The 18,416-nt window shown below is 43.6% G+C and overlaps 1 protein-coding gene and 1 pseudogene across 1 annotated transcript in view; one reads left to right on the plus strand and one right to left on the minus strand.

Annotated features, from left to right (window-relative positions):
- The window catches only part of DNAAF8 (dynein axonemal assembly factor 8), an 882,921-nt gene that overhangs the window by 441,069 nt on the left and 423,436 nt on the right, over positions 1-18,416 (plus strand). The window contains exon 15 of the mRNA XM_069210337.1: positions 13,107-13,422. Within this exon, the coding sequence (XP_069066438.1) occupies positions 13,107-13,422 (316 nt within the window). The remainder of the gene's footprint in view (positions 1-13,106; positions 13,423-18,416) is intronic.
- LOC138261054 (ornithine decarboxylase antizyme 2 pseudogene) overlaps positions 14,396-18,416 on the minus strand; it is a 31,793-nt pseudogene continuing 27,772 nt past the window's right edge.

Here is an 18,416-nt window from a genome sequence, read left to right on the forward strand (position 1 = left end):
AAATGCTCAGGGCTCACCATATCAGTGACACTGATCTCTTGTCATCTGGGGAGGATCTTTACACATCTCTGCATCCTGATGATCTCATTGCCCTTAGGCATGTGAGATCATCAGCCTGCCAACCCTGGCTGCCGGGCACCTGATCATAAGGTCACGTAAAGCACATGACTGCCTGGCCTAGGCACAATGAACGTCTGTCAGACTGACGTTCACTCCATCTGACAGACATTCACCATGCACTGGAAAATGGGGGCAGATGCCCCTACACCCACATTAATGTGCCACAACATCTACTTGTAATGGCAGTCTGGTGACAACCCTGTCCACCACATATTGCTATGAATTCCAACCTGTGTATGTGCCTTGTCCACAGACTGCTATACCTTTTTAACATTCCCAAAAGCATGACGAAGCGCCACATCACTTAACTCAATAGGATTTGTTGAAAGGAAGAAAATATCACCCTTTGATTAAGCAGTGGATAGGTTTGACGTTATCAGGAGAAGGAGTTCTATAGTTTCAAAAATAGACTGAAAAAGACAACTGGTATTGCACCTGTTGAGTTGCTCTTTTGCATTATAACTAAAGTATTTTTGTAAATCTAATAATACAACCATGTAAACAAAGTATCTTACAGTAGGAAGTAAATAAAGATTTGAAGTCTTTGGAATGGATTTTCTTACTGGCATTTGTGAGCCTTTGACATGTGTCACTTGGGAGGCTGGTGTAATTAGGAAAACTGTTCTCAGAAGTTCTTTAAGATGATTTTACTGGATGGATGAAATATTCCATGGAGGGATAATATATGTGTAAATTCTAGCATTTTAATTTTGCCCAGAAAAGGAATGAGACATTATGCTTGCTTACATTTGCAGCCACTAAATCTGCTGCAGCTACCTGAAAAACATGAGCTGTTCGTACTGTTGCAATGTGATTGGCGAAACAGGCAAACTCATTAACCAACAGAACACACCCCAAGGTTCAAAGTGGAACAGACCGAAGGAGCAGAATGAACCTGTCTGTTGCTGTTCTGCTCTGTGCAATGATGATAAGGGTAGCTCGTGTGTGAGGCCATTGGTTTAAGGAAACATCAGCACTTCGGACCCATTCTTAGTTTAGTTTTTAAAATAACATTTACTGAGAGAGAAGCCGATACAAAATCATTATTTGTATGTGAGTAGCTTTTGTAGCAAGGTATCACCTTCAACTATACAAACAATTAGATTATATACACAACAATGCACATTGCAGCTTTGAGTTTTTATCTTACATAGTAGTGTAGATGTGTTTGACCACAGTGGAATCAAGCAGTCTTAGTTTGGTTTGTTGCATTTATGAAGCTGCGCCAGGGCATCTCGGGGATCACAGGTCAGAGATTGTTCTAAATAGACCAACTGTTTGTTGAAAACTAAGCGACGAATGAGGGAAGAAAGCCTTAGTCACTGCTTAGGCTCTAGTTCTGGTCTTGCTTCCTTCTCTGCCACCCCTTTTTGGTGAGGTTTTCCAAAGCAGCTTATATGACATTCTTAGACACTTGCTAGTCCAAATAATCTTGAGTATTTTAGGTTGCCTGCTCTTGATCACTTTATACCCGGTCATTACTCAAAAAAACAACGTACCGCATAGAGAACCCACTAAAAAAAGTACATTTTTACAGTGATTATTTTGCCAGTTGAGAAAATCGCTTGCTCCATTGGTAGAGGTTCTAAAATAATTATTCTAATGGTTGTGGGATATAATGTCCACACGCTCTGATGAGCAACCTAGTTCTTTTATATGGTTTTGTACAGCTTGATAGCTGCCCTCAACAGGGCATCCTGACACAAAATATGGGATAGGTTGACCATTGGATATGTAATGTTCTCTCTCACCGAAGTAAATTCATATAAATCTGGCCATGTCACATGCCATCTCCAGTGGATTGCTAGGGTTTAGTGTTCCCACTTGCTCAAATGTATTTTGTAACCGGATACTTTTTAATATTCCCATAGTTTGGTTAGGACATGCAGAGTGCTGTGCCCATATTTCACAACATGCAGTAACATCATCCAGGAAAAGGGCTAGTATCATTTGCGATCTAGCTATAGGTCCTTCAGTTGGCAGATTATATCTAATGGTGTCCTAATGTTTCTGGATTTGGGCAGATATGAACAAAGATGCATGCAATCAATGATGGTACCTGTGGATTGTGTTAGCTGGAAGAGAGGAAGTTATTGACTTCGACCTGAGCAAGCTGACACTGGTAGTAGGTCATCAGCAGATGAATACATTTTTGTACTTCCATTTTAATAAAGTGCAATAACCACAGTCAAAATCCTTTTCAGCATCCAAGGACAGAATAACCATGGGAAAGCCAAGTTTGCTAGTCGCATCAAATGTTTTCATTACTTTCCAGATATTGTCGACTGAGCTGCAACTGCTGATAATGTTTACATTTATTTTGTTTTCATTGTACACACTGGACATCCTTATTCCATTTAGGTGTTTTGCTGTTAGGCTAGTAGACATATGTCTTACAGAGGGTTAATTCATTGAAGTGGAATGTGTTGTTAATATATATTGCATCTGTACTGTCATTTCTACATGTTTGTTACCTATCGTAGCTTACGCACCAATATTCAAGTTAATTAACAGATCCCATTATTTACCCATTTAAGTAGTCTAGTTAATCCAACAGCGGTATATATTGGCCAGTGTCAGAGTGGTAGTTGGGACATGTGTGTTTTCAGTTTGGCTGTGATGTTCATGGGTTTGAGAGTGCTGTTTATGGTAGGTCATTCTAAAGGTGGGGGTCCTATGACTGAGAATGTCCTCCTCTGCCCTTCCACTAGGTTTTAAGCCTTCCCAGGATGTTGGCTTGATTAGCCTGTAGCAGGTGGGATGGTTGGCTGTGTGGGATGATTGGTAGTAGCTGTGTTATTGTCTGTAGGTACCTGATTGCTGAGTCTTCTAGGATTTTCAAGATAAGTTAAGAGTTTTCAATGTGAATGTGGCCTTTACAGGGGCTCTGTAAAGGTTTCTGAGTTTTGGTATGTCTGACTGGCATTCTTTAGTCCAAGTGCACTGCAGCAATCTAGAGACTTGGGCCCTCATAATGAACATGGCGGTAAACACCCCTCCGCAGGCGGTAACTACCACCAACAGTCAGGTGGTCTAGCCTGCCAAATTATGAACCACCTGAAAAACAGGCAGCCTGAAAACCACTCACCGCCAGCAGAACAGTGCCGACTACGATGGCAGAGTCCGCACACCGGCCGACGGAAAGGCCCTACCCACCCATCAAATAATGAAGCAATAGACTGCCGTCAGTTCCGGGGCGGGAACCACCGGCACACGAAGCCAGGCGGAAACAAACCAAAAAAAGGAAACACTCACCGGAAGCTCACACAACACGCCGAAGCAGACATGGATAGAGAGTTGCAAATCATGCCAGTCCTTCTCCTTGCCATATACCTCCATGACCGAGACCGCTGATGAAGACGACGACGGTAAGTACCGCAACCTACTAAACAAGGGAAGAAAGGGCACAGTTACATACCCACCCCGCAAAGCACCCACAACAGCACAAGCCATACACCTCAGATGAAGAGGTACTTACCCAACACAAGGCCAAGACAACCTGCCCAAAGTACACACATGTGCACAACACCCCCCCACAAAGAAACAATGAACCACGGATCCAGAGTGTGCCAAAACCAAAACTATCCGCACAAACTCTTTATTAAGCTCCATGAGCAACAGAAGTCCAACAGTAGGCCAATGGCCAGTCCATAGTCCGAAGTCCGATGGGCCCAAATGGCCCCACCTTGACCCCCACAAGGGCAAACGGTACTCCACCTCAAAGGGGCAACAATGGGACATCCAGGCACCTCAGGGAAGGTGGGGGTGGGGACTTACGACTGTGGAAGGGGCTTGGCTTTATGTTTGGAGGGGGCTTGGGTCTGGTCTTTGAAGCTGGTGGAGTGGCCTTGGACTGGGGTGTGGCAGATGTACCTGGGCCAGCACGGGGTCTCTTGCTCACAGGGGAGGTAGCACAGGAATGGGAAGGGTGGACAGGGGCAGGCTGTGACGTGGGAGGAGTGGACAGGGCAAGGAGGTGGGCACATTTAGGGACGAGATGGGGTGGGCCAGTGGGTTAGAATAGGTCAACACAGGATAGGAAATGTTTTTTAGGGGCAATCGGGGTGGACCTGGAGGAAGGCGTGGGAGTGGAGGTAGAGGTAGAGGTCGTGACAGGTGTAGGTGTGCGTGACGTGGGTGCAGGTGATTGTACAGTATGCTGAGGTGTGGTGGATGTGTGTTGGGTGGGTGTTTTGGAACGTTTGAGTGTCTTGGAAGGAGGGGGGTGGACACAGTGGGACAAGACAGGCTGCCAGTGTAAATGTATGTTGTCTGTGTGTCTGGGTGTCTGCAAGTTTGGTGAGTGTGTTGCATGTGTGAACCAAAGTCATTGTGGTGAGTGCAGGTGTGGTGTCTGGAGTGCATGAATGGATGTCTGATTTCTGGTGACTGCCAGATGGGGTCAGCAACAGTGAATGAGAGTGCAGTGCCTGCGAGTGTGCATGTAGAGGTGACAGACAGGGGGGCGGAAGAGGTGGACACACTGGGGGAAGTGGATGTTGGTGTGTGTGCCTTTGTATGTTGGCTGAGTACACGCCTGTGGTGGGAAGTGTGGTGCTTGTGTTTTTCAGTGTGCTTCTTGTGTGTTGAGGTGTGTGCATGGCTGTCAGAATGTGTGCTGGGGACGGGTGAAGGGAGAGGGGTGCTGGAAGGGGTAAAGGTGGTTGGAGGGGGGAATGAATGACCAGGGACACTGGCTGCCATCAAAGAGGAGGCCAGAGCCTGAAAAGATCTCTGTAGGTCAGACACGGCACCGTGAATGTCATCCAGGTAGGCATTGGTCTGCTGCACCTCTGATGCTATCAGGAGGTCAATAGCCTCCTCTCTGAGAGCAGCAGGGCTGACTGGGGCAGGGGATGAGGTGCCTGGGGCGAATGAGATGCCTACCCTTCTGGGTAAGCAAGCACGGGCAACTCGGTGGGGAGGAAATGGGAGGGTGGTGATGGTATGTTGGGTGGCGGAAGATGACACAGAATGCATGGGCCCATTAGGGTCCGCCACCACCAGGGAGTGCCCATCGGAGGAGGTATCAGTCACTACCTCCAGTGGTAGTTGCATTCCCCGTGGTACTCCCCTCCCCCTCCAACCCACAGGTCCCCTTGGTGTCACTCAACTCTTCTTCCGTGGAACTGTGGGCTGTTGCATCCCCACTCGCTGGTGCCTCAGCTCCCTCGCCAGATGATGCTGACGTACACAGACAACACAAGAGAACAGGGATGGGGAGACAAAACATTAGAGTCACCTGCAAATAGCTAAATGGAGGTACATAACTGGTTCATACATACACCCTACATACACCCACCCTGCAAATATTCCACCATACAGCACCTACCGCTATACACATGGCTATGCCCCTGACTAGTGGCCACAACCCTGCTCTACAGCCATTTCCAACATCACAGAAGGACCTGAAGTACTGCAGACCTGACCCTTACAACCCAACTTCCATCGGGGGCCATTATGTAAAAGGACATCAGTCAGAGTCCCTGCCACTAGACAGCATACATACTACAGCACACTCACACATCCATCAAGGAGGCATGCATTGGTTTCTGTACTCACCCCCTTGTGTCTGCTGTGCGGTCTTCAAGCGCCCATCCAGGTCCGGATACGCCACCACCAGAATGCATCGCTTTGGGGGGGGGGTCAGTGCCCGACGGGCACCCCTTCCTAGTTGGGAGAACTTCCCCAGGTGGGCCTCGCAGGTCTTCCTCATCCAGCACAGCAGGTCCTCCCACCGCTTCTTGGAGTGGGTGCTCCGCTGGTTGTAGACCCCCAGGTTCTGCACCTCCCTGGCGATGGCATGCCAGAGTCCCCTCTTCTGATAGGCGCTGACCTATATGGGACGCACAGAAAAAGTAACAAAGAGGTCAGACAATACCCATTACATACAGCTGGCTATATGTCCCCTATGGGACTGACACTAACAACAGCATAACAGGACCTCACACACGCAGCATGTCATAAATCCCACGACTGTACAGTGTCAAAGTGCACACATGTTTACAGCCATCTACCACCATTACACACATCCATGCCCCCCAATCTACCTACTCAGCTGTACCTCTGGTCGACCATAGAGCTTGACGTACAGGGGTAGGACCCCGTCCACGAGCTTGACCAGTTCCTCGGTGGTGAAGGCCGGGGCCCTTTTACCTGCCACTCGTGCCATTTACAGGACTAGAGGCAGGACACAGCAGCACACTCAGTGGAGTACCTGAATGCACGTAATCCAGGAGTCAAGTGAAGTTTGGGTGACGAGATGGCATACGCTCCTCGGCGGTGTGCACCGCCGGCGACGATCATGATACGCTAATATTCCCCATTGACAACCATGTTAACCAATGAATGGTCGCACGGTGGTGAACAGCGCCTTGCGCTATTACGACAACCGCTAGTGGTATGAGTTCACTTCCACAAAAACATTTCTGGATTACAATCAGGAAATTGTCTAACCTAGAATATCCCCAATGGACATGGGAGTAATGAGTGTGGTACTGCTCAGACTTAGGAATGGGCTGTAAACCTCAGGGCTGAGCCTTTGATTCCCTTGAGGAGTGATTTATGAGAGCTGCACTACATTAAAGTCCCCCTAACAATCAGCTACCCACTGAGAGTCCTTAGATCATGGAGGACATGCCACTGTAGAATAACAACTGAGGCTCTATTATAAATAGGGCGTATTGTCCCAGTCTTTACCGCGGTAAACTTTTAATTGGATGCACTGGATGCAGACCAAGACAGTGCCCCATATTACAACAAATGGACTATTCAGAGTGCAGGTGCAAATTTGTGAAAAACACATTAGTTAGAGGTGAACCAGCTCTTTGAAACCACTAGTGTGCCTTTCACTGCAGGTATCAACCCGGACTGCATTTCACAGGGGGGAAAAAGGACCACCCGCAGGCGATGCAGTGTGCGACTACACTCTGCTACAGGGAAATGCTGTGTGGTCCCTGGGAACCACATTCTTCCCTCAGAAGGGTTAATCTCAGGTAGTGAACTGACTGTCCGCCACCTCTGTGTTGCACATGTGTGCCCCCTGATGGCCTCATAGCAGCTGTGTCTGTTATATAGTGCAAGCTGAGAGGCAAAGGATTCCCACACTTGCAAGGGGCGACTCGCACATGCAAAGGACTGCACACTTTCTTTGGATTAGGCTGGTACACATTTAACCCTGGCAAGATCTGTGATGTAGAATGGGTCGTACAAGCATCTTCATGCCCTTCTGTAATGCCATAGTGTCGGGGGGAGATAAGGGGGAAGCCTGTGAATTGCTACTACACACAGCCAATGGAAGAACTATGTGTACCACAGCCCCTTGCTTTCCTTTAAGAGGTTGAGGAGTGGCATTGTTAGATATGTAACTGGATTTGTGGAAGTGGTCCGGGACCATTAGGGGGTGTTCTGGACCTCGCCATCACTGATCCATGGGGCGATAGCAATCTGGGGAATGTGGTGAATGGGGCAAAGGGGGATAGAGATGTTAGATGCACCCTGCTCACTGCTCGTTCAGTAGTAAAACATAGTTTGGAGATCTTTGAGATCCTTGATACGGACCGACTAGACTGGCTTTTTGTGACTGAAATTGGGCCAAAGAAGATGCTGGTCTGGATTTTGCTAGTGCAACTATGCTAGGTTTTGGAGTTATTGGATATGGAGGGGAGGTGGCTGTCGTGCGATCTTTTTTAAATATTATTTGAGTTGCTTGCTGGTATCTAGCACTTTAACAAAGGCCGAGCGTGAAATAGAGCACTTCACCAACCTACAGAAGACTGTAAAAAGGCTGGAAGGCTTGTTATTTTATCACCACATTTCCACTCCCTCCCCTCCCCAACCCCCCCAACCCCCAGTTCCAGAAAGCATTTTCTGGATTATTGGTGGAAAGTGTTGGAGCCTCTTATTGCATGCATAAACGTGGTCACTCGACTCATCTTATGTGCAACTCTGGCTTGACACAACCGGTTCAGCATTCGATTAAACTGCAGGATACTCTCTAGATGGACTTTTTCCCTCCTTGGACTCATTAACAATAAGGGACGGCCTGTAGTTGGACTGGTCCAATCATTTTCTCGTCTCTTTTAATGTGGAGGGGATGGGAGTGTCAGGGAAGGGAGATTAGGCAGGTTGTCACAAAAAATGTCAAGAATTCGGACAGAACTAATGGTAGGGAATTTTGCCAAAGGTTGTAGGGCAATAAGGAGAACGTGTTAACTGAACATGGTTGCTCTGCTGATAAATTTTACAAATGGATGTATGATGGAGCAGAAGTAGCAACCCCTTTGAGGAAGTTAGGCCCTATGCACAGGTTGACACCCTCTGCGCATTGGTTCTCTGCAGAGCTTAAAGATGTTCAGAGGTAATGTAGAAGACAGGAGAGGAGTCAGAGACTGGATCCCAGTCATGCAGAAACAGCTAAATTAAGAGAGCTGAATTTACAAAAGGGCTATTAAAATAGCCAAGTCCAACTATTTTGTTCACAAAATTGAGTCAACTATTAATGTTCCAAGAAAACTATTCAACTGTGTGCGGTTTTTTAACGCTCCACCGCCTTCACTGGAAATTGAAAATTCACAAGTATGTTGTGAGGAAGTGGTTACGTTTTGTAAGGAAAATATACTAAACATTTTTTAGGAGTTTGTGCCCTATGGTCAGGCAGTAGAGATAGATGTTGGAACCAAGTAATTGACTCCCCCAAACAAGGAGGGGGAGTAAGTTGACTGGCCAGTCAGATAGTAAATGCCTGGATAGTTTCTCACCTCTCCATGCCATTAGGATCAAGTCCCTGTTAGGCAGTTGCAAATCTGGTTCTCCTGAGAACCCCTGTCCTCCTAAAGTCTGTCAGTTAGCATCAGATCTGATTTCAGAAGGGCTCGAGAGTATATATCAGGAGATCTTTGATCCTAGAGTATATCCTCAGAATGGAAAAAGGCAGTTGTGATCCCTCTTAAGAAGAAGCCATAAGCAATTTCATAGGAACTGAAAAATATGCACTCCATTTCTTTGCTGTCTTGGCAACATTTTTGGGAAAAGCACATCAATAAGGAACTGTCCGAGTTCCTACTTGATACTAACACCCTGGATCCTTCACAATATTGCTTTTGGAAATATCATAGTTCAGAATCCACTCTTGTCTCGATGACAGATCAAATACGGAGGCAAGTAGATCAGTGATATTGGTGTTGCCAGACCTATTGGCGGCCTTTGAAACCATTTCTCCTGCTCGGATGGGGCAAAGACTACAAAAGGTAGGTTTGAGGGGCAAGGCTCTGAAGCTGTTGAAGACCTTCCTTTTAGATAGGACCATCACTGTCATTTGTGGGTATTTCAAAGCCCCCTCCTTTCAACTGCCCTGTGGGGTGCCACAAGGATCCTCTCTCAGCCCCACTTTAATATTTATGTCTCCCCTCTAGCGAAACTCATTCAGTCATTTGGTTTCCAGGTCTCGTCCTATGCTGCGGTATCCAGATCATTGTGTCCATCTCCAGTGAGTGGGGAGAGGTGGCTGACCGCTTTGGGATATGTATGGTAGAGGTCAGCTAATGGATGACATTGAACTGGTTGAACATGATTGCTGAAAAAACAGTGATTATACTGTTCGGTATTGACAGCGCTATTTGGAACGATTGGTGGTGACCTGCTGATTGTGGTACCTTACCAGTACCTGAGAAAGTTGCCAAAAACCTAAGCGTTCTCTTTGATGATACCCTATCTTTCGAGGCCTAGGTAAACAGGACTGTGAGCTCTTGTTTTTGGATAATTAGCATGTTGAGGAAGTTTCTGGTCCTTCTTCCAAGGGACTTGAGAGCGGCAGTGACCACTGCACTGATTACATCCACCTTGGATTACTTCAGTGCTCTCTATCTCAGCGCTAACCAGCTTTCTATCAACAAGCTTTAGATCATTCAGAATGCGGCTTCTTGGCTGGTACTGGGACTTCCAAGGCACTGCTCTTTGAGGGAAGAGCTTAAATCCCTGCACTGGCTTCCATCAAAAAGGAGGGTGCTTTTCAAGGCCCTGAGCCTTACCCATAAAGCTCTTCATGGACAAGGTTTGCATTATCTCAGATCGGCTCTAAGTTGGTACGTACCAAGCAGAACATTGAGATCTGCGGCCCAGTTTTAAGTAATGGTTCCACAGTGCAGGAAACTAGATGGGGTGCTCACTCCTTTAGTGTTGCAGCTGCTAGGCTTTGGAATTCTTTGCCTTCCCATATTAGATCTGTAAATATTCATATGCCGTTCTGAAAATAGGTCAAGCCGTGGCTTTATGAATGTGAATAGTCCAAGGAGCACCTTCTACTGATCAGTTACTATGGCTTGCCTGCTATGGGGTCTCCTCTGCCTATCTGTTTCCTTTTTTGGTGTCTTCCCGCAGGGGTCTGTCCCTGTCTACGGCTTTGATACCTTCTTTGGTTCAATGATCTTTCAAATCATAAATACAAATACAAATTTAGTATTCGTAGTGAAACAAAGGTGTAATTATGGGCATCCATTGGTATGTTAATAACCGCAAATAGCTTTTTCTATAGCTAGGACTTTATGGAGGTCCATGTTTACTCTTCTTTGAACCAGCATGGCCAGCACCTTGTTTTACAAAGAATAATGAGAGTGAAATTGGAGGGGAAGCATCCTGGATTTCAGCTTTTGCATTCACTGTGGAGAAAATCTATTTCCTGAAACAAAGTGATGCCTGAAGCATAACCAGTTTCCAGAGCAGCAACTTCAGTTTGGCTGGTATCTTCAACCCCTGGACATTAATGGTTACTAATTTCAGGTGTGACAGTAGAAGTATAAAGTGCTCTCATTTAGCAAGCAGAAAGCAGTTTCTATTACTTTGAAGTGAGGTCTGGCCTCACCTCTCTTCTGTGGATGCCTACACTTCATAGAGTTAAGGCTTTGACCGGAGTTTGGTTCATTATGTGTGTACTTGCTAATGGTGTGGGCAACTGGTCCCTTTGTATTAATGTGGTGGATCACCACCTCTCTGTGTTTTTCACCAAACTTTATACCCCTCCTTCCCAAACCTAGCAACCATGCAAATTTGCTCTATCTCTGGGAGCTGCTATCTTGGATAGGTAACAGTGGTGGACACCGAGGCCGTTTGTCCCTTTGGCATAAATGCAGATCATGAATGCAGGAGTTATTAATTTATGATATTGTGTATAGAAACTGTAGAAGTCTTATCCTGGGATTGAGGGCTACTTTGCTTGTATTTTGAGTTCAAATACCTATGAGGTAGATGGAGTGCTTTAGGACTTCACTGTCCTGGTAAACCTTAAAAGAAGTTTACTTTAACTAGGTCATTGTACTTTCAGGTTAAGATCCCTTCAGTCTGGGATCACAGCAACTAGCATTGTGCAACACAAATCACACCATGACATGTGACTCCTAGTACACAGTATTCTATACATGTTACGGTACTAATCAGCCCATTATTTGTTCTGCCTATATTTTAATCAGTAATTGAAGACTCCAATATTTTATCAGTCCATTCAGCTCTCTATATGCCTTATTTAGAATTGCAAATTCATTGTAATGAAGAATTTAAAAAGTTGCCCCTTGTCCAATTATACTTTGACTCAGGCTGTTCAGCATTTGAAATAATCTGATAAACATGACTACCCAGAGTTGCTAGTTACCATGTTACAAGTAAAATTCCTGTGAGGAATGGACTGATTATTACACTAATGTCTATGGGATGCTTTGCACCTGGAGTTACTTATCATGTCCAGATTGGTGCTTCAGGACTCCCTTCACATTCCTCACGTATTCTTGCTAATCTAAGAATCTCTAATCAATGACATGTGGGTGCTGCTATTAAGTTTAAAAACAAGGTGGAAAAGATCCTGTCGCAAATTGATCCTTATAGCATGATTTTCTTCATCCTACAATGCTTGTTCAATGATTGGGTGTGCTACTGTGAATATTACTATCAGTGTCTGAGAAGCATTGATCCTGCCTTGCCTTTAAGGACCTTACATGTCTTCATTCACTTCATTGAAACAGTAGTGAGGTCTTGTGAAATCCAAGACCTTTTTCTTTTGGTATGCAGGTTTTGGAGAAAACTTTCAAAGAAGTCCTAAACGTACTCATCAAACTTTGATGACAGATTGTTGGTGAATGTCCAACTGTCCTATTTTGATTGAATAGCCAGATATGCACTTCTAATAAGGTGGACAGGACATGCATATTCCGCCCTCCCACTCAACCACAATCTACATAACCATCTTAGTTTTCATATTTCATGGAAATTACTTTATTCTCAAAAATGATGATTTTTCTTTCATTATGTATTGGCGTACCTGATAATGGCTGGATGTGACTTCTATTATGGCTGTTTCAGCAGTGCACCAGTACCTGATCCAGGCACACAGTATTGAGACATTTAAATAAACGTTTTGTCTCCTGGCTGTAACCAAGTGGTGCAACAGAAATGCCTATAAAAGAAAAAATAAATAAATTTGAGTTTATCACTGAAAAACGCATAAGTTATAGAAAACGTTTGAATAAGCTATGTAGGATCTAAAAAAGACAACCTTTGAATTTGAATTTTCTTTATTTTTCAGTAATTCAACAAGGAAGCTAAGTTTAAGTCTGCCTCCCTTTACTAAGCTGTCCTGCTACCTTTTGCCCATCATAACCACATGATTAACAATTGATAAAAGACAGTTTATGAAGTACGCAGGGTATTGTGCACAGTTATTAGACCTTGGCCTCCCAGTTCCATCTATCAGACTTTTGCAGCAAAAAATAGATTTTGCCTGCCTCTTTGGTTACACTTTCTTTATCTAGTTCAACATTATCTAGTTCTTTCTTTATCTAGTTCCACACGTTTTTTGAGTATGAACTGATAAAAATACTATTTGTAGACATCTGTTGTTGTGTATTGTTCCTCTTATCATATATCACTCCTGTTATCATTAAAATACTTTTGACCAAACTGTATACTTTTATTGATATCGTCCTTCTCATATTCTTCTACAGAGATTGTGCCTTCCTCTTGCATTACCCAGCATGAGAAGGACTTGCCACCGGTTCTGGTCATTGCTTTGAGGGGGCCACGTGCCTCTACAACTTGGCAAGACATAATCGGACCCTCTGATCCCCAGCTGGCCTGTCTCACAGACCATCACTCCCTGAATGCACTGTACTGCCAGAGCCGCTTGAAGCCTTTGCTATACTCCCCACACACAGAGAGCCGGATCGTGCAAGAGTTATGTGTGTGGTTTGGAGGTAGAGTGCCCATCGATGGAGTGGTACAAGTTGGCATCCAGAATCCTTCTAGCAAGTCTAGATCGAGGTAATATCCTTTGGCATAGTGAAAATGGCCACATAATTGAAAGCCTTTCTATGGAGAGTTATTGTTTTTTGTAGATACTACGGAGGGCTCAGTTTCTTCTTAGATAAGCTCATGTGAAGAAATTGTTTAAGTTCAGATGCCGCACAGTGTGGCCTTTGTTCTCACTGAGAAATCCTCTTTAACATAAAAACATTTTGTGTGGGTTATTTATATTTCAACGGATTATAGATGTTTATTCTTTCTTTATATGTTCGTGGGTTGTGCTGTAAGGTCATTGTTTTTTGTTCATTATCGTTATTCCAATGGTGGTGTTGAGATCTCTTTCTCTTCAGATAGTGTTGGTTTTTCCTCTCACCCTTTAGATGCTGTGCATTATTCACTCAATCAGTCAATCAATCAGTATATTGTTTTATTCGGTTAAAAGATACATAACCCTAAAAGATGCATAAAAACAATTCATTCTTCCAACAAGGTATAAAACACGCATACAATACAAAACAAGAGCACAACTTGATAGAATTGCACAATACATATGCATACATTATTAAAAACATTTAAAGATTGAATTTAAATCAAATCAAATTTGCCCCAGCGAGATTTTTCTGTGTTTGACAGTGGCAGCGAAAAAACAAGCAAGTGAAAGACACGTATAAGCAGTAATTGCAAGTGCAATAGAGCTGGGCGGGCCTGGCTAAAACTATCATGTCGTAAAGGGGACACAATAAAACCCAGGCGGTACTTTTTATAATACCTGTACAGCTTAATAAAGTGCATTTTGTACTAAGGGGTCATATTACCACAACCAAAAGGACCAGGGTATCTTTTGTCCATGTTAAGTTTAGAAATCAACAGTAACCAATCTGCCAAATTAAGGGCTTGATTTAAAATTCAGTGGAAGGGTTACTTCATCACAACAGTGACAGATATCCTGTTTTCAAAATATAGATCCCATTATCTTCTATAGGATTTAGATTTAGGCGGACAGGAAATCCGTCACCGTTGTCATGGTGTAAACTGTTTGCTGAGTTCTAAATGAGGCCCAGTGCCTGAAATGTGTTAACAAAAAACAATGATAACCATTATATACAGGTAAAAGGGCATAACCTTGGAATATGGATTTAAGTAGCTCTTTGTCCTCGCTTGATGATTGTTGCCTTAGAAAGTAATGTTTGCAAGCCCACAAGAGGTCTGCCCCTAACGTCTTGTCAGGATTGTCAAATAGTTTTCTTGCTTCCCCATTTTACAGAATTAATTGCTAACATACCTCCGCAATGAGATAGATTTCCATCTGTTCAGGAAGATTCAGTCTTTCAAAACCAATCTATTAGTTTGCATTACGGCCTAGTCCAGATTGTGAGGCACCTCATGAGTGGAGGTAGGCCCACAATGTCTGAAAGATGATAGCGCCCTAATGCTTGGTGAGCAATGTATGAGGGCGTGCACTAAGGAACACATAGTAATCTTTTACAAAATGTATATTCAAAACACTGTAGAGTTGATGTTTCTGTTTAATCCCAGACATCCCCACTATACATTACTGTTGATACACATTTCACTTGGTACAATTTTAATAGTGCACCCACCAGCTTCTTGCCCAGCCTGCAAGCAAATCCAAACTGTGCAAGAAGCTCATGGGTGCACTAATAGTGTTTACTCATTATTATCAGCTACTCCACAGAGGATGGTCTTTCTCAACATGAAAAGGATTGCTCTTACCTCTTATATGTCTAGGATGAAACTCCCCTCTATTTCGTATAGGGTAAGGGAGTGCCCAGTAGGAGGCATGCACAAAGGTAAAGTGTTCTTTCTTTTTCATGATCGGTGTCTTCCTAAGGTTTCCAGCCCTTGGGACATCCTTTAGCACCGATGGGGGACTGAAGAACCTGAAGAGCATGAAGAACTGTGAAGAACCTTTCAAAGTTGGTGCCAGGTTTTATTAGAGATAGACCCATGTCAGAAATGACAAGATAACTGGAATAATGTGTGTGAGTCCACTTTGAGTGTTCATAAATGTAATGGAACTGTACATACCATCTTTAAAATAAATTAAATTACTATCTTTTTAACATTTCAGGGGTTATTTCTATGTCACCAACTAACCATTATGCAGTTAAGCAGTATTGGACCTGCCCTTAGAATACATGTGCCACGGAACCCTATTCTTGGTGATAAGGCATGACATTTTAAAAGAATAATCTCATAAGTACTCCTTTTATTCTTCATGAGGTGCCAGTAGATCTCATTCTTCATCAAAGATCGGGCATTGTGGACATTGCAATTTAGATTAGGGCTTTCAACACAGGTTTACTAAGTGGTTACAAAGTAAATTGCATAAGATCACCTGGTCCATAGCATAAATTATTATTTGTGCTCCTTTTGGGAGAGATGTTCCTGGTGTGTCTGAGTCAATTCCTGATGCTATATGGAGTCTTTAATAGATTTGTATTTAAGGTGATTGCACTTTTTTACTGTTAGATATTTTTGAACCAGCAATGCTCACTATAGTGTCACTACCTATCCAAAGGTTTTACTGGGCCCACTATGTTTTTTTCGGTCACATAGCCACAGTGTGGATTGACAGAAAGTTGTAGGAATAGGTAAATGACTGTCTTGGTGTCTGGGGTTGACCTCTTTCTCTCTAACTGTGCTTTTGATCAGACATACATGCCTTAAAAAGGAGCCCAAGAAATCAGATCTGCTAAGAAAAGCATTTAACTATTGGTATTTTGGTCAAAAGGTTGAAAACTATTTGACTTTTTGTCTGATCTTCCAGCACAATGAAGTTTAAATTAGACTGCAGTATTTAGGGCCTGATTTAGAACTTGGTGAATGGGTTACTCCGTCAGAACAATAATGAATATTGTGTCCGCTGAAATCTAAGGGCCATATGTACCAACACATTTTCCCACAGACACAGAATGGGTAAAACCCTTTGATACATCTGGCGCTAAATCCTGTAGGCTACAATAGAATTTAGATTTTGGCGGCTGGGGTATCCGTCACTGTTGTGACAGAATAACCCACCCGTCGTGTTCTAAATCAGGCACTTAGCCCTTTCTTTTCTACAACGTCAAGAAAATGCAGGAAAATATATAACATTTAAAGCATTCACCCAGTCATTTGTTGATGGATATTGTTTTGATTCTGTGCGATTGCTTCACTTTGGAGGAATTATTTATTGAGTCTCTTCCTTTATCCAGAAAGGAAACCTGGCATTAAAATGCATTTTGTTCAGGGCTGAAGAAAATTCTTCATTATAGAATGTAAAAAGAAATGCTTGCTGCCAGACCCATAAGTGGTCTAACAGTCTTATATGAGCATTTCATACAAGTGTGCACGTGTATTTCGTTAGTTCTTTCACTTAAGTCTTCTCAAGCTCATCTTTGCCTGCCACCTTTGACTTTACCAAATGAAGGTACCAACAAATACTGTGAGGTGTGCTTCTTGAAATGGAGGTTTCAGGGAGTATCTAACAACCAATCTTCCAAAACTCTATCTCTTGGCTCGTCCGTGATTTACCTTTCCACCTCTGATTTAAGTGTCCCGAATTTGACACTGAGGGTTAGTGGTTTTGTATAGGCGAGATTTCATCTCACTAGTCCCATCTGTTCTCACCAGGAAACACTGTTAATAATATTACACTCTTCATCTTAGTTCCCCTTTAGAAACGATAATTTGATTTATTGTTTTTTTTCTCTTTATGACCCCTACTCTCACTGCGGTTCTCATGTTAGTTTTTGACCATCTTTTGGAAAGAGAATTTGGGGCCAGATGTACCTAAGGATTTTACCCATTCTGTGTCTATGGGAAAAAACTTTCGTACATATGGCCCTTGGTCTCTATGGTTATTGTATTGTAAAGCATACTAACTTCCACAATGCGGGTAGATCAGCACCACATAAAAATGTGAATCTGTGTGGTAGACGGGTAGCACATTGCCCTGTTGAGTGTGTATTGGTTGAAAAAAATTTACTTTGTAAAGTCGTCTGTGTGGGAAGTGTTTTGTGTAATGTGTACTATATTAATTTTTCGTGCCAGCAAGCTTTTTGACAAAAAAAACCCTTTTTCATCCAAACCACACGCTTCCACAGATCAATGAACAGACCTGATTTTCTTGAGGGCTGATATATCAGTGAACACCACCAGACGTTGCTCATTTTGGACCTGATGTTTCAGTTTGCCCTGCGGCCTCCTTCAGCATCACTGCCTCATTAAAACAGTCACGCATTAGCCTCATAACATCTCTATCTCCCAACTCTTTGTGGGATTGTAAACAAACAAACCAGACACTGCATCACTCAGGCTCTGCGCCAACCCTAGCAGAGGTGAGCAATTAATTCACAAAGCCCCTGAGCCCTTCACAAGAGAAGTCAGGAAAATGAATTTATGTTGCTGCCTGTTTTACATTTTGATTAGAATCTGCATTCCTGAAGCTTGAGTGACAGACGTTAAGGGAATCAGACACTCCTCTGCTTCATGGGGTACATTATGTGAGACAGAGCGGAGAGGTAGCTTTCAGAAAGTGTGGTAGGCAGACGGCGTCACCCCAGGAAGTGACTGTGAACTCGACATGCAACATGACAGGCAAGTATCTGTGCTCTCTCCACTTTCCAGCAACTTTCACCTGTACAAGTTAGCATGTTCTTATTATTCTTTCAGTTATAAACCAATCATCTGTGCTGCTCTGACGACGCGGTGTGAGGACTTTTTTCTTTCTTTTTTTTTGTTTTAAGTTGCTTGCTGTAATACGTGGCAACATCAACAAAAAACGCCAGGTTTTCTTTATTTAAATATAAGCATCCATGAAACGCCCACCTTGGCTTGGAGACTGGCTCCCTTCAGGCGGTCGAACACCCTAATTCAGGGTATGGAACAGTATGGGAATTTTAAAACTGGGAGACAGAACACTAAAGGCATAAATCCCATTGTTTTGCTTTCTCGAGCTACCATACATACTGCACCCCACCTCCCCCCACGAGACCGTTTAGTGCATC

Source organism: Pleurodeles waltl, chromosome 10 (assembly GCF_031143425.1).
Source record: "Pleurodeles waltl isolate 20211129_DDA chromosome 10, aPleWal1.hap1.20221129, whole genome shotgun sequence".
In the NCBI taxonomy this organism is placed as follows: domain Eukaryota; kingdom Metazoa; phylum Chordata; class Amphibia; order Caudata; family Salamandridae; genus Pleurodeles; species Pleurodeles waltl.